General features: G+C 41.7%; 1 protein-coding gene across 1 annotated transcript in view; it reads left to right on the top strand.

Moving 5' to 3' along the window:
* Nucleotides 1-5,268: 5,268 nt before the first annotated feature.
* The window catches only part of LOC121370190 (suppressor of lurcher protein 1-like), a 129,985-nt gene continuing 108,736 nt past the window's right edge, over nt 5,269-26,517 (top strand). Inside the window, exons 1-2 of the mRNA XM_041495306.1 lie at nt 5,269-5,335; nt 7,075-7,255. Of these exons, the coding sequence (XP_041351240.1) occupies nt 5,269-5,335; nt 7,075-7,255 (248 nt within the window). The remainder of the gene's footprint in view (nt 5,336-7,074; nt 7,256-26,517) is intronic.

Below are 26,517 nucleotides of genomic sequence, written 5' to 3'. Positions count from 1 at the left end.
TCCCATCCTGAGTCCGACCTCCGATAAGATCGGTGGCCTGACTCAGGATGGGGGGAGGAGGGTGTGATGGGTGGGTAGAGTTGAAAATGGGCAGAATTTTGGAAATAGCAATTAGTAAAAAAGTTAATAGAATACATTTTTAAAAAAGAAGAAAAAGTTACAAGCCAAAAATAAAAAGAATTGACTGCTCAACCAAATATTTATATAATTTGGAGCATTTTAGAAGGACAGTCCAAAATTAAATGAGAGAAAGAAGAGAGGATCGGACTATTTAATAATATTAAAAAAAAGAAAGTAATTTCGACATAAAATTTTGAATGCAGATCTAAAAGTTTAAAGTCTGATCGATATGTCCACGTGAGTGGCCTCGTTAAGGCCATTTTGGTGCACAGCTCAAGAAAATCCCTAGATTGACAATCATGAGAGGCTGAAGGTGTAGTGCTGTGCTGAAAGACAGATCTTGAGAAGCCGGATCCATCTGAATGAATGAGAGTATCAGACTTTAGGGTATAGTCCAGTCATCATGGGTTGGTATAGTGGTGCGGACAGGCCCAACTCTCGAGGATACGAGATGGTATCACTATAAAGCAAAGTAAAGTCTAGAAAAGAGTAGTAGGGGCTGACCATGCTTCCTATTTCTTCTTAGAGTGGGGCGGTCAATCTTCCAGTGCTGCTAGGACAGACTTGGACATGTATAGACTAAACGTGAACAACCGTGGCATTCTGCAGAATGGCTGTCATATGAGTCACGAAAAAACAAGTCGACATACTCAAATGAAGAAATGACGTGGAGGCAAGTAATCTCGCTAAAAAAGAATCCAACCTGGTGGTTCAGGCTGTCGAAATGAGAAGCGTTCCAGCAGTTCCAATGGCCGCATACATCCAAGTAGAAAACTTCATTCCGCTGACAAAAACAATGAAATGAAGGATCCCCAAGTTGAGCACACAAAAGCACATGCAATGTGCACAAGCGAAACAAACACGTCTTACCGCATTGAGCTCCAGATTGGGAATGATATTGATAGCATATAACTTCATATGCCAAGGGGAGATAAGACCTACTCTTGTTGAACTAGTCTGATGGAGTGATCACTGATGGGGAGTGAGAGTGATAGCTCCCTTAAATAGCAAGGTCTACATCGGCCTATGTTAGAAATGTAGTCATCATTACAGACCTTCAGACCATAATAGATCCAAACTTCCTGTTGGGAAATTACTTTGCATGATAAAAATAGCTGTCATTTTTCATTGTTTTGCACGTTCTGATAAATAATGTCATCAGTAACAATCCTATATAATTACAGTCAGACTTCTTTAATGGCCACCTATATTAAGCAGACATCTGTGTTAAGAGGTCACATTTTCATTCTCCCAAATTATCTAATGTAAGATAAACTGACCTGCATTAAGCAGCCACCTGTCTTAAAAAGCCACTTTTTGATACTCTGGTGGCTGCTAAAAACAGGTTTGACTGTACATGGAAACATGAGTGTATGTATCTCAATACGACTCGAGAACAAGTTTATTTTGTTACAGGCTTGAAAAGCATAAACCACATATCTCTTGCATTTCTGACCATTACAGATCATGGGTTGAATATTTTGATTCTTGTCTTTGTCATGATATATCGCCATGATCACAGGAAAGTTTTGGTCTTTTCTACATTGCAGATCATTACTGTACATAATCACATCTTCATCTCTTGCCTTCCATTCTACTGGAGACTCATGAATATTTCACTTGTTTTAAGTTATAGATGATGACATTTTAGTCTGGAATCTTGGATTTCCAGTTGTTGTATTTCACATTAGAAACTTGCTCCTGTTTGCCTTCATCATTAATGCAGCACACATTCAATATTAAATGCCACCTTCAGTATACTTTTGGCCTGACTCTATAGCTTGATAAGTTGTTCAAATTTATAAAAGGTCTTGAGAGTTTTTTCATGCTCATTTACCACCAAGGTTTCGAGCATTTATAAAAGGTAGATATCTTTATTAGTCCTCCACCAGTCCAACCAGAGGAGACTATAGGTTTTGACTCCATCCTGTCTGTCTGTCTGTCTGTCCCACAAGGAGCCAAATAGTGTTTTTTGGACCCTTTTTCACAATGCCTCAAAATTTTGTGTATGTCTTTATCAAGTACTGTTACAGATCAGCATTGACTTTCATGTGATTTACTCATTTTTGACTGAGTTATGGCCATTGAACTTAGGAGATATTAAAATTGGTTTTCCAGGTTTTTTTCATAATGTGTCAAGTTTGATATTCCTAGTGATTTAAACCATTTTCCATACAGTTATGACCCTTGAAGTTAGGAAATAGAAAATGATCAACACTACTATGAGAATGCTTGTTTAACTCTTCTTATACACCCATCTTTGATGAGTCATATCATAGTATGGCATTGTCCATCCATTCATCCATCTGTCCATCCATTTGTCTGTCTGTTAATATTTCATGTCCAGATCATATCTTAGATTCTTGCCCACTGGGCTCAATTAGCCAGCTTTTGCATGGTTCTAGATAAATTAGAAATACGCCTCATGTCATAACTCATGTTTTATGACGATTGATGCCAGAACTCTTCTTCTTTTTTCTTTTCTTTTTTCTGTTGCATTTCATATTCCCCAAGTTGCCATTTCAAGTTGGATCATTGTTTTAAAAATATTAAAAGAAATTAATATTTTTAATTTTATATTTATGGTCAAGTTGTTACATTTTTTGTCCTTGCATAATGTGGACTATATTTTTCCGTGTATGATTAAATGAGTTTATAGGTGAAATGTTTATGAATTGTTCTACAATAAACAAACCTTAGCTTACAAACTTAATGTTTTGTTACTGTAATTAAATGGGCAAGAAAACAAATCAATCACCATTGTAAGGTGTAGATAAGGCAATTCCAACCCTCGGGACAAAACATTTTGTCCCTCGGGTTGGAATTATCTACACCTCACAATGGTGATAGATTCTATTATTCTGTTGCAAGCAGGATCTGCAGACCTTATATTTTGTAATGGGGTTGTGTCACTGTGACCTACGTTTTTTTGGTTTACTGCACATTAAAGTGAATCCTTTTCAAGACATATCTTCCTTATCATTTCATATAAGATCATCAAACTTTGCATGCAAATACAACTTGGAATGGCAGTGTGTCACGTCATTACTAGGTCACTGTGACCTTCTTTTCAGTTAAGTGCACATTAAATAAACCCTCATTATTTGGGCCATATCTTCTATACTAATTAATGCAGGACCACCAAACATTGCATGCATGTACAACTTGAAATAATGGTATACTCCACATGTCACATAAAAAGAAAGTATTTCTGCACCTTGTGTTCCATACTAATTGATGCATGATCATCCAACCTTGCATGTTGGTACAACTTGGGATGGGAGTGTTAAACAAACCATCACCGAGTCAAACAGCAATCTTCTTTTCATGCTTCTAGACCTTCTGCTATTATTAGTTCACCTGTTCTAGCTAAGTGACTCTCTTTCACAGATAAATCATATAATTTGTTTAGATTCAGAACATCATAAGAAAGTTATGAAGTGACTTTCTTTCACTGACAAATCATATCTTTTGTTCAGATTCAGAACATCATAAGAAAGTTATGTTCAGTGTTTGAAGAAGCCAAGGCAGTTGGATTTCTCAGAAGTTAATATTACACAAATAAACTGTTTTTCTGTCATTACATGTATATAAATGTGTTTCCATGTGCTATAAAACTGTTTGCTTTCTAATAAAGAACAATAACTTCATTAATCAGACTTCATCAGTTGTTGGTCCCAAACAAACTGTTAATCCACCCCATTGCACAAATTTCACATAATTATAATCGAATCAAACATTCACTAAAGTGTGTGCTTTTCTATCAAATTCTTAATGGGCATAACATGTCCACCGGTACTCTTGTTGTATAATGGATTACATTTAATTAATGGATTACATTTCTCTATATTTTGCAATGGTGGATTATTGTATAATTGGAACTGAACAATAAAATTGATCAATTTATCTGAGACAGGATTTTAAGGAACCTTGAATTCTTGAAGTAGACATGTGAATAATCAGCTAACAATTTCAATTACACTGGCTCTAAATAAAACTCTTCTTTATTTTCTGTACAAAAGACAGTAGTGCCAGACAGACATTTGGTGATTCATTTGCTCAAATTAGCAACCATTTCTCTCCCTGTAGCTTCTTATAGATTGTTGTATAGTTTTGGGGTGTAATACATGAATAATGAATGTCCTTTCACTTTAATTGGTGTTTGTACTACAGGTGTTAGTCGGTTACAATGGTTCCACCTTTGGCTTTTGGTTTGTATTTAGATTTGCCATTTCAGTGAACTTTTGGCATTTAAATCTTGAATATAAATAAGCAAAGCTACATAGACCTACTTTATGTTGAATATTTTGGATAAACCCCATATACATGTATAATATATATATAAAATTAAGATATTTTAACTGGTGGCACCTTTTGATTAATTAATTATTATTAATGATGTATTATATTGTAAGTCATATGTTTATACCAGACAGTCCAAGAGGATATGATCATGAATTCCAGTTCATTGCAAACATATCTAGTTTTTTTCAACAACATACATGAAAATGTCAAAAGTATTAGTATATCCCAAATTGTATTTCTCTACAAAACAGTGTCTAGGGGGTGTTTATATACATAACATTGGCGTGTTCTAAAATTTAATGCAAACATTTATGTTATATTATGTATGTCATTTTTATTTTAATCATCTGTTTTTTTACCCTTTATGAAAATTAATCATTGACATTGAAGAGTCTTCATGGTAATGATGGTGAAGGGTGGAACAGGGTACAGCAGAACATGTAGCTGGTCTCCCCACCAGGATGTCAATGACTGTCAATTCATACCACCATATCTGTGATAAACACAGATATATTTTGTAGTGAATAATGGTTGTTGATAGGTTCATCATTTCACTCCTGCATTGCTCAAGTCTAGTTTTGAAGAACTCATTTAATGTTCATGCATTAAATTTAGGACATCATGTACATGATCATGATGGGTTACTCAAAAATTAATTAAATTTAGGACATCATGTACATGATCATGATGGGTTACTCAAAAATTAATTAAATTTAGGACATCATGTACATGATCATGATGGGTTACTCAAAAATGAACTGAATTTGTGTTTGCCTAAATGTGAACAAAGACAAAACTGTAACACATGATGAGAGCCGTGTCTCTGCACAATACAGAGTCGAAATGGTTTACATCAATTTTCACTTCTCACAGCCTGCCTGGTGTGCTTTTACAAATGATGATGAAGTTGGTTGGCATTAAAAAAAAAATTGATTTCATTTGTAGAGTTTTGATGGAGTCCACCTCCTCTGTTCTGTGGTGTCGGCTGTGCACCTAAATATTGATGTGTTGGTAACAAATGAAAAATCAAATTATTTGAGCAGCATTTCTTTCACATATTGATCAGCTTCATTGCTGGCACTGGCACATGAATACAGCTGTACAATTCGCTCGGTTGTTATGTGACAGTTTCACAAAACAGCTGCCCTGCAAGCAGTGCCTTATCTCACTCCACTCAGCTAGAAGTGATTTCATGACTTCCCATCCATTTCCATTTAGCGGCAATGTGGGAGTCTGAGATTGAGGAGTAAATCAAGCCCGGTCCGCCCGGTCCGCCCGGTCCGCCACACAGACACTCCACCTCAGACACTCGTATGTAACGGAGGTTAATATATCACTCCAGACCCATCATACAAAACACTGAACACCAATGTATCAGCACACCTAATTTCCAGCACGTGCCATTACAACATCATTTCACAATTACCACCTGATTGATTTCAGCTGAGGATAAGCTCATAGGCTCAGTGAATGTAATGATGGGGCAAGAAGTTTGAAATAAAACTGGACTTATTTAAGCCGTTTAGTCCTCGGGCTGAACTAAAAATAATTTCCACTAATGATAGCATCAACAAAATACTTCTGGTGTTAACATCATTTACTTATTTCTTGAACTGAAGATGGCCTGTCATCATGCCATTTATTTGTGTGTAGCCTTAATAAAAAATCTTGTAATGGCAGATTATTTCAGCTAGTACAACTACGTGATATGATTACATGTATGTATGTATATCCTTATCAGTCTCTGTGTTTCACCAACTTACTAATGTCACCACTTGTTTCTTTTTTTGCCATTTTTTGTTGGCAGCTCAGGAAAATTGCTTGAATTACGAAAGCAATTATCATATAATGAAAGGTAAAGTGGTAAGATAAAACCATCATCAAACTGTAGAAGTTTATAATATTACTATCAATATGTGAAATAAGTCTTGCTTCATATATATCATATCATATATTTATATTTTAAAATTATCCTATTTAGTTGCAGCAATCTTCAGTTGTTGGTGTTTACTGAATATTTACATACTGTGGTTCATATTAACATAGTTAATTCTTGTTTTTAGTCAGTTAATTCTTGTTTTTGTTTTTTTAATAAAATAAACAATTGTAAGTAAAAGACAATAATGAACGAACTTGACTTGACAGAAAGCAAGAGGCCATTATTATCATCATTATATTTGATGATTTAAATATTTCTTTTATTGGACCGGCCAACAGCTATAAAATTATGTCAGAACTGCAAGTATTCTTTGTTTTCAATTCCTACAAGTGGCCTGTATATTATAATAGATATTGTATAAACGTTGAAAGTTTTGAGACCATACTAATTGTAATGTTGGAACAGTTACTGTACAATTTGGGTGTGTTGTGATTTCAACCTGGCCTCGGTGGCACAGTGGTTAAGCCATCGGCTGGTAGGTACAGGATTTGTAGCCCGGTACCAGCTCCAACCCAGAGTGAGTCCTTAAGGGCTCAGTGGGTAGGTGTAAGGCCACTACACCCTTTTCTCTCTCACTGACCAACTAACAACTAACCCACTGTCCTGGACAGATAGCCCAGATAGCTGAGGTGTGTGCCCAGGACAGCATGCTTGAACCTTATATAAGCATGAAAATAAGTTGAAATGAAATGTGTGTGTTGTGATTTCAGCCTGTGATTGCGTCATATACCAGAGTTACGGAGGCAGCAGTGGTCGGTTCACGTCGCCCAACTTCCCCAAAAACTACCCGAGAGACTCCACCTGTATTCTGTACACGTTCATCGGGGATGTCGATGAAATCATCGAACTCACTTTCCTCGAGTTTGATATGAGAATGCCTACTTCTAATAAGTGAGTATTTTACAGCAGTGCTTTTGTTTATATATACTACTCAAAAGAATTTAAGGGTCAGACGATATTTTCGACATTATTTTCTGAATGTCAATTATATTAGCTAGACCATAATGTCACGCATGGTATTGTTCCATTTTGACGAAAGTGGGTCTAAGCAACCCATAAATGAATTAAAATCCACTGTCATTGACACTGTCGACTAGTTCTAATGGCGAAAACATGCTTACATTTGCACGTAAATTAGAGCGAAAGCGAAAGGTCTGCTAAGTGCCCATAACTTGCTTTTTCACAAAGCACTTCATTTGCACACTTTGCATGTGTATTCCATGTTCCCAATGCTGAATTTCTGTATAATTGGAGCTTGCGTTCGTGTACGGTGCACACTCCAAATTCGACAATGGTATGACGTCAACTGACTATCGAAGATCGAGGAAGGGCTATTGCTTGGCTTCAGGATGGCAATACGCAAAGAAATGTTGCTCTGAGACTTGGTGTCAGTCAGAGTGTCGTTGGGCGACTGTGGCAACGGTACCAAGCAACGAATTCTGTTCGAAATTGTCCACGTTTGGGAAGACCCCGAAGCACTACAAATAGAGAGGACCGCTACATCACCAATATGGCTCTACGTCAACACACAACCACTGCACGCCGATTACGTGACAATCTGCGGACTGCGACTGGAACTCGAGTGTCTGATCAAACCATACGCAATCGTCTGAGAGCCAATAATCTACGCTGCCGTCGCCAGGCTGTTCGACCACCACTCCTACCACGTCACAGAACGGCCAGACATCACTGGTGCACACTTCATCTGCGGTGGCAACATGTTCAGTGGGGTCGAGTGATGTTCACTGATGAGTCCAGGTTTAGTCTCCAGTTCAACGAGGTCGGGTTCGTGTCTACAGACGTCTTGGGGAACGCTTCGCTGATGTTAACATTAGACAACATCACCAGTTCGGTGGTGGCAGCGTCATGGTGTGGGGTGGCATCTCTATCCACCACAGGACCCCCCTCTATGTGGTGCATGGCAATCTGAATGGAATCCGCTATCTGAATGAGATTATCCGGCCGTTGGTTCTCCCAGGCCTTCAGCAGATTGGCGGCGGGGCAGTTCTGCAGGATGACAATGCCAGACCCCACCGCGCCAGGGTGGTAACGGACTTTCTCAGACAACAAGGTATCGCCAGGATGGATTGGCCAGCATATTCACCTGACTTGGCCCCAATAGAGAACGCCTGGGACGAATTAGGCAGGAGAGTTCGGGATAACCATGCCCCTCCGGCCAACCTTCATGATCTGGGTCAACTTCTTATGGCAGTGTGGCAGGCTATTCCCCAAGAGTTCTTCAGACGTCTGATCAACAGCTTGAGGCAACGATGTGTCGAGTGTATTCGCGCCAGGGGTGGATTCACACACTATTAAACGAATATTCTAATGTGTAAAATCCATGTTTGACAACCTTCAACTTTGACAGCATGTCATGTGACTTTCTTGTATACAGTGACGTTTATTTGTGGTTTTTTGTAAATATGGAACAATAAATTAAATTTTTGGTGTAGTTTACATCATCAATCTAATACACTCTGAAACTTATTTGGTTATAAATTTTTGACCCTTAAATTCTTTTGAGTAGTATATATTACACTTGACATAATGTGTGTATATGTTTACCAGGACTACAGTGGGTTTTTTAATACATCTTATATTCCAAAACCCATTTACCATTAATACATCAATACATGACTCCTTATGCTGATTCCAAAATATAACTTCGAGAGGGAAAATTTTTTAACAGGAGGGTGACTTTAAAAAAATTATTTAATAAAATATGCAAAAGATGTTATATTAATGCAATATTATTTAATAATTTTGATATCTTTATTTTTATGTTGAATTTATGCACTATGAGAACGTTTGTATGAAACTAGTCTCTAACAGATACTGTGTAATCCATGGAGATGTAAAGCACATCAAAGACATTTTAATAATTAATACCCAAATTAATTAAGGCTCACAAGGGCCCTGATGTTTGATTTTCATCCACATCAGTTTTTACCAGTTTCAGGATTGTAAATCATGCTAGGGTGACAAGAAATTAAAGCCAATAACACATTAAAAAAACACCCCAGAACTATTGAAAATGAAGTTTTTTATGTAGATTGTCTGGAAGGAAGAACAGTAGCAAAAGGTGTGCTATCTATACACCTACACATTTTTCAAATGTTCAAAATTGTAAGTGGCTTTTAATGTACCTATTGTAACACTAAAGTAACAAAAACACTGAAACAAAAAATAATTTGACATTTGATATGTTGATGAGTTTTATCCACAATTACAAAATCTCAGAACACCATCTCATTAGATTTCCCATCAGGTTTGCTCCGAATTCTGTTGTTCATGGCAGGATGTATTATAATCATTTTGTAAAACAAAACTGGATTCCGTAACCCAACACAAGCCTTTTTTATGTGCCACGTTTTATCATTTTTGAAAAAGAAAGAAAAGAAAGAAAGAAAAATAGCAGAGAAGATTATGGTTAAGTAAGAAAGTGTGTTGTGGTGATGTTTATGCGAGTATTAAGTGAAACCTGTTGCTAGTGAATATCATGATGAAATAACAGAAAGAAATGGTTCCCTTTCTGCAATTAATTGCTGGACCAACTGATGATAAACTAAAGGAGGTAGTAAATTTGTGATTTATTTACTAGAAGACACACATCATCATCATCATCATCATCATCATCATCATCATCATCATCACTTTCTGTGTGAAATATCCCCAGGGAATGGATTGCTTCATCCCTTCATTTCCATAGGAAGATACAATTTAGAGTTCATACTCAGCAAGTGAGTGTCAATCCTGGGAGGTCAACAGAGATAATGTATAGCTTGTTTTGCAGGACTGTGTTTTTTTCTCTCCGTCAGTCTAGTTTTAAAATACCCCAATAGACCTAGTTTAAACTATGGGGTAGCACCTAACCCAGTGATGAAGCACTCACGTGATGTGTGGTGGGTCTATAAGGTTGATCTCCGGGCCCACTGGGCTATTTCTCACTCCAGCCAATGTAATACGACTGGTATATCAAAAGCCATAGTATGTGCTATCCTGTCTGTGGGATGGTGCATAGAAAAGATCCCTTGCTATGAATGGAACAATATAGCGGGTTTTCTCTCTAAGACTGTCAAAATTACTGAATATTTGACATCTAATAGCCGAACCGGCCTCGGTGGCGTCGTGGTTAGGCCATCGGTCTACAGGCTGGTAGGTACTGGGTTCGGATCCCAGTCGAGGCATGGGATTTTTCATCCAGATACCGACTCCAAACCCTGAGTGAGGGCTCCGCAAGGCTCAATGGGTAGGTGTAAACCACTTCACTGACCAGTGATCCATACCTGGTTCAACAAAGGCCATGGTTTGTGCTATCCTGCCTGTGGGAAGCAAAAAAAAAAGATCCCTTGCTGCTAATCGGAAAGAGTAGCCCATGTAATGGCGACAGCAGGTTTCCTCTCAAAATCTGTGTGGTCCGTAACCATATGTCTGACACCATATAACCGTAAATAAAATGTGTTGAGTGCGTCGTTAAATAAAACCTTTCTTTCTTTCTTTCTAATAGCCGATGATTAATAAATCAATGTGTTTGTGTGGTGTCCTTAAACAAAACAAACTTTAACATTTTCGTTTTTATGTTGTTAATGTGAGGTTTGTTTTGTGTGCTGACTGTCACTCATTAGTGGGTTCAGGTATCTGCTGGGCTGACCTGAAGACCGCCAGATCAAAGTGGTGGTATTGATCGCGAGTCACGTTCCACACACTGCCCGCTAGGCCTACCAGCCAGTGGTGCACAGTGTGCAGTGAGCTTGTCGCGGAAATTAGGGTCACATCACTCGAGGCAAAGGTTAATGAATGGAGCTCAAAGTAGACAAGTCTAAATGGGAGGAAGACCATTCATAATCTGTTCCCTGAGTTAATTCTCAATTATATACACTTCACTGATGTTTCTAATAGTGTGAGGATAATGGAATAATTGAAATTGAAGTGCAAATATTTCAATGTCTTTGACTTTAATGTACTGAAATTGTCATTATCCCCACATTAAATGTACTTTTAGTTAACTTACCTTTAATACTTTTCTTTTACTATACCAGTTAATTTAAACACACCATTTTGTTTAATTTAACACATTAAGTTAAAACTTTATGAATGTGTTACTTTAAATACCAACCATATTGGTATTATTATATGAATTGGTCATCTGCAAAAAGTATACTCAATGTGCCGGAAATATCATTCATTTGTTTATTTCTTTTTTGTCCATTCATTCATTAGTCTGTTTGTTTTAATATATTTTTGTGCTGTTTTGCCTGTTTGTAACAGAGACATTTGTATGGTCACTAAGCTATACACATGTTCTGGCACTGTTTCAGATGGGAATAAAAACATGAATCCATCAAGGCTGGGCACACTACCACTGAGCTACATGTTCATCTGACCCCCTACATGCTGACATAAGTTGATCACTACCATCTGCCCCCCTGCATGCTGACATAAGTGGATCACTACCATCTGCCCCCCCCCCCCCCCGCATGCTGACATAAGTGGATCACTACCATCTGCCCCCCTGCATGCTGACATAAGTGGATCACTACCATCTGCCCCCCTGCATGCTGACATAAGTGGATCACTACCATCTGCTCCCCCCCTGCATGCTGACATAAGTGGATCACTACCACCTGCCCCCCCCTGCATGCTGACATAAGTGGATCACTACCATCTGCCCCCCTGCATGCTGACATAAGTGGATCACTACCATCTGCCCCCCTGCATGCTGACATAAGTGGATCACTACCATCTGCTCCCCCCTGCATGCTGACATAAGTGGATCACTACCATCTGCCCCCCCACATGCTGACATAAGTGGATCACTACTATCTGCCCCCCCCCTGCATGCTGACATAAGTGGATCACTACCATCTGTCCCCCCCCCTGCATGCTGACATAAGTGGATCACTACAATCTGCCCCCCCTGCATGCTGACATAAGTGGATCACTACCATCTGTCCCCCCCTGCATGCTGACATAAGTGGATCACTACCATCTGCCCCCCCCCCTTGCATGCTGACATAAGTGGATCACTACCATCTGTCCCCCCTGCATGCTGACATAAGTGGATCACTACAATCTGCCCCCCTGCATGCTGAATTAAGTGGATCACTACCATCTGCCCCCGCCCTGCATGATGACCACTCTCTGCCCCCCCCCGCATGCTGACATGAGTGGATTACTACCATCTGCCCCCCCCTGCATGCTGACATAAGTGGATCACTACCATCTGTCCCCCCTGCATGCTGACATAAGTGGATCACTACAATCTGCCCCCCTGCATGCTGAATTAAGTGGATCACTACCATCTGCCCCCGCCCTGCATGATGACATAAGTGGATCACTACCATCAGCCCCTCCTCCCGCATGATGACATAAGTGGATCACTACCACCTCCCCCCCCGCATGCTGACATGAGTGGATTACTACCATCTGCCCCCCCCCCCCTGCATGCTGACATGAGTGGATCACTACCAACAGCCCCCCCCACATGCTGACATGAGTGGATTACTACCATCTGCCCCCCGCATGCTGACATAAGTGGATCACTACCATCTGCCCCCCTCCCCCGCATGCTGACAAGTGGATCACTACCATCTGCCCCCCCCCCCCCTGCATGCTGACATAAGTGGATCACTACCATCTGCCCACACTGCTGCATGCTGACATAAGTGGAAGACTACAGAAGAATGGGACACAGGGTGGGGTGTTGGGGTATAGTATGATTAACTAGAGAGGCACAGGGAAAACACTGAATGTTCTAGAAGGAAGTTTCTGGTTTTACACATTGCTTAGATGCTCAAGATGTCTTTGATCCTCATCTTCATCTAATTTGTACAAACATATGTGGCTTTATGAGAACCTTTGAAGAGGAGTAGCAGGATAAGTAACATTTATTGGATGTCATTCTTAAGCACGAGAACATCATGACATTCTGAGTAGTTCCATATTGCATGCTGTAGCTGTCTGTACTGATCAAATTATGCATCTTCAATGCTTTACAAAACTCAACATATGTTTATAAAGCAAATGTTGCAGAAAATGTCTTGTACCGACATGAATGTCGTATCAAGTTAACACATTAATATCTTACTGTGTGGCTTGTAAATTGTATTAACCTACTTTGTATTAAAAGACTGGTCATGGAATTGATCAGGCCACAATATCTAGTTTACTGCCAACTTGCCTGGATGGGAAATGTAATAATTGCATATATAACTGAGTTTATCTTAGTTTTATGACTGATGTTCTTCTTGAAGGCTTCTAAACCCAGAGGCTGAGTTTTATGACTGCTGTTCTTCTTGAAGGCTTCTAAACCCAGAGGCTGAGCAGCTGTGAGGTGTACTGTGCTTGTCTGACCACCTCGCGACAGCGTTCCTGGGAATGTGTTTGATCCACACACAATGTTACACTTGCTGCACTATTATTTCCTCTAACCCGTGGCCCTATTGATTTTTGATCTGTCGGTGGTAATTCAAAATAGTTTTTCAGTTTTGCCTGCATTAGGTCTTTGAACATCTTCATGTTGGTAATGATGTCGGTATTTTGTGTCACAGTCTTCACCATCACCCTTATGTGAGGTCATTAAAATGTCAGCCTGTAAGTGGAATCCAATAGCAGTGCAGACAGTTTAGGTGTCCCAATCATAAACGTCCTTTTGGTTTTACCTCAACATTTTACATCATATTTAAAAACAATATAAATGATATAGAGAACACAAAATAATTATGGTATAAATAAATTAATGTTAATAAATTAATGTATTGAGGTTTGTATTTTGTGTATTATATATTTCATGAAATTACATTTCACAGTATATGATAAACAAAATTATATTGATGGACCTAATATTGTCTTATCTTTTCAAAATAAATTAAACTGTTTTATTGTTTTAAACTCCGATAAACACAATGGTCATTCAGTAAGAAATGTTGTTTGTTTGTTGTCACATGCCATTAAGATATATTTGTGAAGGATGGTTGTTAAAAAATAAGCATATTGTACAGTGGATGACACATCTGGTGTTCATTGTGTCTAGTGAGGTCCATTACCTACACACTGACATTCTGCTGAAGTATTCAAGCCATGTAGAACCTTGCTCCTTGCTATAGTGATACTGTAATGTCAGTATTCTGGACTTGATCATGTTGCCATTAGTCTTTGAGCTGTTATAGTGTAAGAAACAGGGTGTAACTTGGTGCAGTGATAACATGCCTCAGTAGCAAACAGAATGCCACAGTGGCAGATAACATGACTCAGTAGTAGAGCACATGCCTCAGTGGTAGATAACATGACTCAGTGGTAGATAACATGACTCAGTGGTAGAGCACATGCCTCAGTGGTAGATAACATGACTTGTTGATAGAGCACATGCCTCAGTGGTAGATAACATGACTCAGTGGTAGAGCACATGCCTCAGTGATAGATAACATGACTCAGTGACAGAGTACATGACTCAGTGGTAGATAACATGACTCAGTGGTAGAGCACATGCCTCAGTGGTAGATAACATGACTCAGTAATAGAGCACATGCCTCAGTGGTAGATAACATGCCTCAGTGGTAGATAACATGATTCAGTGGTAGATAACATGATTCAGTGGTAGATAACATGACTCATTGATAGAGCACATGCCTCAGTGGTAGATAACATGATTCAGTGGTAGATAACATGACTCAGTGGTAGATAACATGACTCAGTGGTAGAGCACATGCCTCAGTGGTAGATAACATGACTCAGTGGTAGATAACATGACTCAGTAGTAGAGCACATGCCTCAGTGGTAGATAACATGACTCAGTGGTAGATAACATGACTCAGTGGTAGAGCACATGCCTCAGTGGTAGAGCACATGACTCAGTGGTAGATAACATGACTCAGTGGTAGAGCACATGCCTCAGTGGTAGATAACATGACTCAGTGGTAGAGCACATGCCTCAGTGGTAGATAACATGACTTGTTGATAGAGCACATGCCTCAGTGGTAGATAACATGACTCAGTGGTAGATAACATGATTCAGTGGTAGATAACATGATTCAGTGGTAGAGCACATGCCTCAGTGGTAGAGCACATGCCTCAGTGGTAGAGCACATGCCTCAGTGGTAGATAACATGACTCAGTGGTAGAGCACATGCCTCAGTGGTAGATAACATGACTCAGTGGTAGATAACATGACTCAGTGGTAGAGCACATGCCTCAGTGGTAGATAACATGACTCAGTGGTAGAGCACATGCCTCAGTGGTAGATAACATGACTCAGTGGTAGATAACATGCCTCAGTGGTAGATAACATGACTCAGTGGTAGAGCACATGCCTCAGTGGTAGAGCACATGCCTCAGTGGTAGATAACATGATTCAGTGGTAGATAACATGCCTCAGTGGTAGATAACATGCCTCAGTGGTAGAGCACATGCCTCAGTGGTAGATAACATGACTCAGTAATAGAGCACATGCCTCAGTGGTAGATAACATGCCTCAGTGGTAGATAACATGCCTCAGTGGTCACATGTGGTAGATAACATGACTCAGTGGTAGAGCACATGCCTCAGTGGTAGATAACATGCCTCAGTGGTAGATAACATGACTCAGTGGTAGATAACATGCCTCAGTGGTAGATAACATGACTCAGTGGTAGATAACATGATTCAGTGGTAGATAACATGATTCAGTGGTAGATAACATGACTCAGTGGTAGAGCACATGCCTCAGTGGTAGATAACATGACTCAGTGGTAGAGCACATGCCTCAGTGGTAGATAACATGATTCAGTAGTAGAGCACATGACTCAGTAATAGAGCACATGCCTCAGTGGTAGATAACATGATTCAGTGGTAGATAACATGACTCAGTGGTAGAGCACATGACTCGATGATAGAGCACATGCCTCAGTGGTAGATAACATGACTCAGTGGTAGATAACATGATTCAGTAGTAGGTAACATGACCCAGTGGTAGGTAACATGACTCATTGGTAGATAACATGACTCAGTAGTACAGCACATGACTCAGTGGTAGATAACATGACTCAGTGGTAGATAACATGACTCAGTAGTAGAGCACATGCCTCAGTGGTAGATAACATGACTCAGTGGTATAGAGCACATGCCTCAGTGGTAGATAACATGACTCAGTAATAGAGCACATGCCTCAATGGTAGGTAACATGACTCAGTGGTAGATAACATGACTCAGTGGTAGATAACATGACCCAGTGGTAGGTAACATGACTCATTGGTAGATAACATGACTCAGTAGTACAGCACATGACTCAGTGGTAGATAACATGACTCAGTGGTAGATAACATGACTCAGTAGTAGAGCACATGCCTCAGTGGTAGATAACATGACTCAGTGGTATAGAGCACATGCCTCAGTGGTAGATAACATGACTCAGTAATAGAGCACATGCCTCAATGGTAGGTAACATGACTCATTGGTAGATAACATGACTCAGTAGTAGATAACATGACTCAGTGGTAGATAACATGACTCATGTAGATAACATGACTCAGTAGTACACACATGACTCAGTGGTAGATAACATGACTCAGTGGTAGATAACATGACTCAGTAGTAGAGCACATGCCTCAGTGGTAGATAACATGACTCAGTGGTATAGAGCACATGCCTCAGTGGTAGATAACATGACTCAGTGATAGAGCACATGCCTCAGTGGTAGATAACATGACTCAGTAGTAGAGCACATGCCTCAGTGGTAGATAACATGACTCAGTGGTAGAGCACATGCCTCAGTGGTAGATAACATGATTCAGTGGTAGATAACATGATTCAGTGGTAGATAACATGACTCAGTGGTAGAGCACATGCCTCAGTGGTAGATAACATGACTCAGTGGTAGAGCACATGCCTCAGTGGTAGATAACATGACTCAGTGATAGAGCACATGCCTCAGTGGTAGATAACATGACTCAGTGGTAGATAACATGACTCAGTGGTAGAGCACATGCCTCAGTGGTAGATAACATGACTCAGTGGTAGAGCACATGCCTCAGTGGTAGATAACATGATTCAGTGGTAGATAACATGCCTCAGTGGTAGATAACATGACTCAGTAGTAGAGCACATGCCTCAGTGGTAGATAACATGACTCAGTAATAGAGCACATGCCTCAGTGGTAGATAACATGCCTCAGTGGTAGATAACATGCCTCAGTGGTAGATAACATGACTCAGTGGTAGATAACATGATTCAGTGGTAGATAACATGACTCAGTGGTAGAGCACATGCCTCAGTGGTAGATAACATGCCTCAGTGGTAGATAACATGCCTCAGTGGTAGATAACATGCCTCAGTGGTAGAGCACATGCCTCAGTGGTAGATAACATGACTCAGTAATAGAGCACATGCCTCAGTGGTAGATAACATGCCTCAGTGGTAGATAACATGCCTCAGTGGTAGATAACATGCCTCAGTGGTAGATAACATGCCTCAGTGGTAGATAACATGACTCAGTGGTAGATAACATGATTCAGTGGTAGATAACATGATTCAGTGGTAGATAACATGACTCGTTGATAGAGCACATGCCTCAGTGGTAGATAACATGACTCAGTAATAGAGCACATGCCTCAGTGGTAGATAACATGCCTCAGTGGTAGATAACATGCCTCAGTGGTAGATAACATGCCTCAGTGGTAGATAACATGATTCAGTGGTAGATAACATGACTCAGTAATAGAGCACATGCCTCAGTGGTAGATAACATGCCTCAGTGGTAGATAACATGCCTCAGTGGTAGAGCACATGCCTCAGTGGTAGATAACATGACTCAGTAATAGAGCACATGCCTCAGTGGTAGATAACATGCCTCAGTGGTAGATAACATGCCTCAGTGGTAGATAACATGCCTCAGTGGTAGATAACATGCCTCAGTGGTAGATAACATGATTCAGTGGTAGATAACATGATTCAGTGGTAGATAACATGACTCGTTGATAGAGCACATGCCTCAGTGGTAGATAACATGACTCAGTGGTAGAGCACATGCCTCAGTGGTAGATAACATGATTCAGTAGTAGAGCACATGACTCAGTAGTAGAGCACATGCCTCAATGGTAGATAACATGATTCAGTGGTAGATAACATGACTCAGTGGTAGAGCACATGACTCGATGATAGAGCACATGCCTCAGTGGTAGATAACATGACTCAGTGGTAGATAACATGATTCAGTAGTAGGTAACATGACCCAGTGGTAGGTAACATGACTCATTGGTAGATAACATGACTCAGTAGTACAGCACATGACTCAGTGGGAGATAACATGACTCAGTGGTAGATAACATGACTCAGTAGTAGAGCACATGCCTCAGTGGTAGATAACATGACTCAGTGGTATAGAGCACATGCCTCAGTGGTAGATAACATGACTCAGTAATAGAGCACATGCCTCAATGGTAGGTAACATGACTCATTGGTAGATAACATGACTCAGTAGTAGATAACATGACCCAGTGGTAGGTAACATGACTCATTGGTAGATAACATGACTCAGTAGTACAGCACATGACTCAGTGGGAGATAACATGACTCAGTGGTAGATAACATGACTCAGTAGTAGAGCACATGCCTCAGTGGTAGATAACATGACTCAGTGGTATAGAGCACATGCCTCAGTGGTAGATAACATGACTCAGTAATAGAGCACATGCCTCAATGGTAGGTAACATGACTCATTGGTAGATAACATGACTCAGTAGTAGATAACATGACCCAGTGGTAGGTAACATGACTCATTGGTAGATAACATGACTCAGTAGTACAGCACATGACTCAGTGGGAGATAACATGACTCAGTGGTAGATAACATGACTCAGTAGTAGAGCACATGCCTCAGTGGTAGATAACATGACTCAGTGGTATAGAGCACATGCCTCAGTGGTAGAGCACATGACTCAGTAATAGAGCACATGCCTCAGTGGTAGATAACATGACTCAGTAGTAGAGCACATGCCTCAGTGGTAGATAACATGACTCAGTAGTAGAGCACATGCCTCAGTGGTACATAACATGACTCAGTGGTAGATAACATGACTCAGTGGTAGATAACATGACTCAGTGGTAGAGCACATGCCTCAGTGGTAGATAACATGACTCAGTAGTAGAGCACATGCCTCAGTGGTAGATAACATGACTCAGTAGTAGAGCACATGCCTCAGTGGTACATAACATGACTCAGTGGTAGATAACATGACTCAGTGGTAGAGCACATGCCTCAGTGGTAGATAACATGACTCAGTAGTAGAGCACATGCCTCAGTGGTAGATAACATGCCTCAGTGGTAGATAACATGCCTCAGTGGTAGATAACATGACTCAGTAGTAGAGCACATGCCTCAGTGGTAGATAACATGACTCAGTAATAGAGCACATGCCTCAGTGGTAGATAACATGCCTCAGTGGTAGATAACATGCCTCAGTGGTAGATAACATGCCTCAGTGGTAGATAACATGATTCAGTGGTAGATAACATGACTCAGTAATAGAGCACATGCCTCAGTGGTAGATAACATGCCTCAGTGGTAGATAACATGCCTCAGTGGTAGATAACATGCCTCAGTGGTAGAGCACATGCCTCAGTGGTAGATAACATGACTCAGTAATAGAGCACATGCCTCAGTGGTAGATAACATGCCTCAGTGGTAGATAACATGCCTCAGTGGTAGATAACATGCCTCAGTGGTAGATAACATGCCTCAGTGGTAGATAACATGCCTCAGTGGTAGATAACATGATTCAGTGGTAGATAACATGATTCAGTGGTAGATAACATGACTCGTTGATAGAGCACATGCCTCAGTGGTAGATAACATGACTCAGTGGTAGAGCACATGCCTCAGTGGTAGATAACATGATTCAGTAGTAGAGCACATGACTCAGTAGTAGAGCACATGCCTCAATGGTAGATAACATGATTCAGTGGTAGATAACATGACTCAGTGGTAGAGCACATGACTCGATGATAGAGCACATGCCTCAGTGGTAGATAACATGACTCAGTGGTAGATAACATGATTCAGTAGTAGGTAACATGACCCAGTGGTAGGTAACATGACTCATTGGTAGATAACATGACTCAGTAGTACAGCACATGACTCAGTGGGAGATAACATGACTCAGTGGTAGATAACATGACTCAGTAGTAGAGCACATGCCTCAGTGGTAGATAACATGACTCAGTGGTATAGAGCACATGCCTCAGTGGTAGATAACATGACTCAGTAATAGAGCACATGCCTCAATGGTAGGTAACATGACTCATTGGTAGATAACATGACTCAGTAGTACAGCACATGACTCAGTGGGAGATAACATGCCTCAGTGGTAGATAACATGACTCAGTAATAGAGCACATGCCTCAGTGGTAGAGCACATGCCTCAGTGGTAGATAACATGATTCAGTGGTACATAACATGACTCAGTGGTATAGAGCAGATGACTCAGTGGTAGATAACATGACTTAGTGATAGATAACATGACTCAGTAATAGAGCACATGCCTCAGTGGTAGAGCACATGACTCAGTGGTAGATAACATGACTCAATGGTAGATAACATGACTCAGTAATAGAGCACATGCCTCAGTGGTAGAGCACATGACTCAGTGGTAGATAACATGACTCAATGGTAGATAACATGACTCAGTAATAGAGCACATGCCTCAGTGGTAGAGCACATGACTCAGTGGTAGATAACATGAGTCAGTAATAGAGCACATGCCTCAGTGGTAGATAACATGACTCCGTAATAGAGCACATGCCTCAGTGATAGATAACATGACTCAGTGACAGAGTACATGACTCAGTGGTAGATAACGTGACTCAGTAATAGAGCACATGCGTCAGTGGTAGATAAAATGACTCGGTAATAGAGCACATGGCTCAGTGGTAGAGCACATGACTCGGTGGTAGAGCACATGACCCGGTGGTAGAGCACATGCCCCGGTGGTAGAGCACATGCCCCGGTGGTAGAGCACATGCCCCGGTGGTAGAGCACATGCCCCGGTGGTAGAGCACATGACTCGGTGGTAGAGCACATGCCCCAGTGGAAGAGCACATGACTCGGTGGAAGAGCACATGACTCGGTGGAAGAGCACATGACTCGGTGGTAGAGCACATGCCCCGGTGGTAGAGCACATGACTCGGTGGTAGAGCACATGCCCCGGTGGTAGAGCACATGACTCGGTGGTAGAGCACATGACCCGGTGGTAGAGCACATGCCCCGGTGGTAGAGCACATGACTCGGTGGTAGAGCACATGACTCGGTGGTAGAGCACATGACCCGGTGGTAGAGCACATGACTCGGTGGTAGAGCACATTTTCTGGTGGTAGAGCGAGCACATACTCCAGTGGTAGATAACATGACTAGAGCACATGACACATACTCCAGTGGTGGACTAGAGCACATGTCCCGGTGGTAGAGCACATACTCCAGTGGTAGATAACATGACTTGGTGGTAGAGCACATGTCCCGGTGGTAGAGCACATACTCCAGTGGTAGATAACATGACTTGGTGGTAGAGCACATGTCCCGGTGGTAGAGCACATACTCCAGTGGTAGATAACATGACTTGGTGGTAGAGCACATGTCCCGGTGGTAGAGCACATACTCCAGTGGTAGATAACATGACTCGGTGGTAGAGCACATGTCCCGGTGGTAGAGCACATGTCCCGGTGGTAGAGCACATGACCCGGTGGTAGAGCACATGACTCGGTGGTAGAGCATGCCCCACATGACTCGGTGGTAGAGCACCTGCCCCAGTGGTAGAGCACATGCCCCAGTGGTAGAGCACATGACTCGGTGGTAGACCACATGACTCGGTGGTAGAGCACATGCCCCAGTGATAGAGCACATGACTCGGTGGTAGAGCACATGACCCAGTGGTAGATAACATGACTCGGTGGTAGAGCACATACTCCAGTGGTAGATAACATGACTCGGTGGTAGAGCACATGACCCAGTGGTAGATAACATGACTGCCCCAGTGGTGAGCACATACTCCAGTGGTAGAGCACATGACCCAGTGGTAGAGCACATACTCCAGTGGTAGATAACATGACTCGGTGGTAGAGCACATGTCCCGGTGGTAGAGCACATACTCCAGTGGTAGATAACATGACTTGGTGGTAGAGCACATGTCCCGGTGGTAGAGATAACATGACACATACTCCAGTGGTAGATAACATGACTCGGTGGTAGAGCACATGCCCCAGTGGTAGAGCACATGACTCGGTGGTAGAGCACATGACCCAGTGGTAGATAACATGACTCGGTGGTAGAGCACATGTGGTAGATAACATGACTTGGTGGTAGAGCACATGTCCCGGTGGTAGAGCACATACTCCAGTGGTAGATAACATGACTTGGTGGTAGAGCACATGTCCCGGTGGTAGAGCACATACTCCAGTGGTAGATAACATGACTCACATGTCCCGTGGTAGAGCACATACTGTGGTAGATAACATGACTCCACATGTGGTAGAGCACATGTCCCGGTGGTAGAGCACATGACTCGGTGGTAGAGCACATGACTCGGTGGTAGAGCCCTGCCCCAGTGGTAGAGCACATGAGTGGTAGAGCACATCGGTGGTAGAGCACATGCCCCAGTGATAGAGCACATGACTCGGTGGTAGAGCACATGACCCAGTGGTAGATAACATGACTCGGTGGTAGAGCACATACTCCAGTGGTAGATAACATGACTCGGTGGTAGAGCACATGACCCAGTGGTAGATAACATGTCCCGGTGGTAGAGCACATGCCCCAGTGGTAGAGCACATACTCCAGTGGTAGATAACATGACTTGGTGGTAGAGCACATGTCCCGGTGGTAGAGCACATACTCCAGTGGTAGATAACATGACTCGGTGGTAGAGCACATGTCCCGGTGGTAGAGCACATACTCCAGTGGTAGATAACATGACTTGGTGGTAGAGCACATGTCCCGGTGGTAGAGCACATACTCCAGTGGTAGAGCACATACTCCAGTGGTAGATAACATGACTCGGTGGTAGAGCACATGCCCCAGTGGTAGAGCACATGACTCGGTGGTAGAGCACATGACCCAGTGGTAGATAACATGACTCGGTGGTAGAGCACATACTCCAGTGGTAGATAACATGACTCGGTGGTAGAGCACATGACCCAGTGGTAGATAACATGTCTCGGTGGTAGAGCACATGCCCCAGTGGTAGATAACATGTCTCGGTGGTAGAGCACATGACCCAGTGGTAGATAACATGACTTGGTGGTAGAGCACATACTCCAGTGGTAGATAACATGACTCGGTGGTAGAGCACATGACTTGATGGTAGAGCACATGACTTGATGGTAGAGCACATGCCCCGGTGGTAGAGCACATGCCCCAGTGGTAGATAACATGTCTCGGTGGTAGAGCACATGACCCAGTGGTAGATAACATGTCCCGGTGGTAGAGCACATGTCCCGGTGGTAGAGCACATACTCCAGTGGTAGATAACATGACTCGGTGGTAGAGCACATGTCCCGGTGGTAGAGCACATACTCCAGTGGTAGATAACATGACTCGGTGGTAGAGCACATGCCCCAGTGGTAGATAACATGACTCGGTGGTAGAGCACCTGCCCCAGTGGTAGAGCACATGCCCCAGTGGTAGAGCACATGACTCGGTGGTAGAGCACATGACTCGGTGGTAGAGCACATGCCCCAGTGGTAGAGCACATGACTCGGTGGTAGAGCACATGCCCCAGTGGTAGATAACATACTCCGGTGGTAGAGCACATACTCCAGTGGTAGATAACATGCCCCAGTGGTAGAGCACATACTCCAGTGGTAGATAACATGCCCCAGTGGTAGAGCACATGCCTCGGTGGTAGAGCACATGCCCCAGTGGTAGAGCACATGCCCCAGTGGTAGAGCACATGTGTTAACTGCAATGTGTCATAATTGGTGGAACCATCAGGGTTATTTCTCCATCCCACTCTACATCCCATGGCCATAGTACACACTGTTCTGTTGGCGGGAGTGCATATTAAAAATCACTTGTGCTATTCGGTAGGAGCAACGTGACATGTGGCAGCAGCAGATTTTCTCTCTCATTAAATGTATGAAGATTTCACAGAGGTATTTTACAGTTAGAGAGCTGTATGTACTGTATTATGTCCTCATTATGAACCGTTCAACTTGATTCGTTACTGACAAAAATATGTAGCATAGAGAAGGTCATATGGGTATCTATTTGTACTGAATGTGTCACCTTCTATAAATAAATATTATTATAATAGTCATTGTCATCATCATCATCATCATCAACATCATCATCATAAACATCATCAACATCATCATTGTTGTTGTTATGAATCATGATTTCTTTTCTTACATTTATGAAAGCATGCTAAAGATAAAGGTAAAGTGTTACGTAGGCTAGTTGTGTGAGCAGCACACTTTCCACATGGTCACATGATACTCAGACCAGCATGACCATCAATGATTAGCTGAAGAGTGCTTGATGAGTTTCCCCAGATAAAACTCATATTGATATGTATGGTAATTACATTTCTGTCAGCATTCCAAGCTGTCATGTGCAGTCGACTAACGGCTGTGTAATATGTCAGCCTGTACTGACACAAGACAACACAAATATTACATCCCACACCCACATGTATGTCGGATGTAGTCCCAGAACATCAACACCTGCAGATCAATGTGTGCATGACTCTGCATATCACTGATGACCTGGAGGTGATTGTCAAAATGAAGGAATGTCAATTTAACAGGACCTAAGAACGTTGTTTAATGTGCTGCTATATCAGTTGTGTTCAACGAGTGGTTATATTATTTGTATTGAATAATACATAGTCTACAGAATGAGAAAAGAAACCTACAGGATGTGACCAACTGGAATGTGATACTACTCATTGATATGGGAAATGACTCTAAATCTACCACTGATTATAGATTGTTTTTGTTTAATGACACCACTAGAGCACATTGATTTATTAATCATCAGTTATTGGATGTAAAATATTTGGTAATTTTGACAAATAGTCTTAAAGAGAAAAAAAAAAAAAAATGTTTTATTTAACGACGCACTCAACACATTTTATTTATGGTTATATGGCATCAGACATATGGTTAAGGACCACACAGATTTTGAGAGGAAACCCGCTGTTGCCACTACATGGGCTACTCTTCTGATTAGCAGCAAGGGATCTTTTATTTGCGCTTCCCACAGGCAGGATAGCACAAACCATGGCCTTTGTTGAACCAGTTATGGATCACTGGTCGGGGCAAGTGGTTTACACCTACCCATTGAGCCTTGCGGAGCACTCACTCAGGGTTTGGAGTCGGTATCTGGATTAAAAATCCCATGCCTCGACTGGGATCTGAACCCAGTACCTACCAGCCTGTAGACTGATGGCCTACCATGACGCCACCAAGGCCGGTCTTAAAGAGAAAACCTGCTACATTTTTCCATTAGTAACAAGAGATATTGTATATGCATCATCCCACAGACAGAATAGCACATATCACAGCCTTTGATATATACCAGTCATGGTGCACTGGCTAGAACAAGAAATAGCCCAATAGGCCCACCAACAGGCCCACCAACAGGGATTGATCCCAAACTGACTGCATGAAATGAGTGTTTTACCACTGGGCTACGTCCCACTCCAGGATCCACCACCGAGTTACATCCCACTTTGATGGCTTTATCTCTTAGAGCTTTACTTTTACATCTTACAGTTCTACTTTTACCTCTTACATTTCTACTTTTACCTCTTAGAGCTCTACTTTTACATCTTACAGCTCTACTTTTACATCTTACAGCTCTACTTTTACATCTTACAGCTCTACTTTTACATCTTACAGCTCTACTTTTACATCTTACAGTTCTACTTTTACCTCTTACAGTTCTACTTTTACCTCTTAGAGCTCTACTGTCACCTCTTAGAGCTCTACTGTCACCTCTTAGAGCTCTACTTTCACCTCTTACAGCTCTACTGTCACCTCTTAGAGCTCTACTGTCACCTCTTAGAGCTCTACTGTCACCTCTTAGAGCTCTACTTTTACCTCTTAGAGCTCTACTGTCACCTCTTAGAGCTCTACTGTCACCTCTTAGAGCTCTACTGTCACCTCTTAGAGCTCTACTTTTACCTCTTAGA

This window comes from Gigantopelta aegis, chromosome 4 (genome assembly GCF_016097555.1).
Source record: "Gigantopelta aegis isolate Gae_Host chromosome 4, Gae_host_genome, whole genome shotgun sequence".
Classification (NCBI taxonomy): domain Eukaryota; kingdom Metazoa; phylum Mollusca; class Gastropoda; order Neomphalida; family Peltospiridae; genus Gigantopelta; species Gigantopelta aegis.
This window is presented reverse-complemented; position numbering and strand designations above follow the sequence as displayed.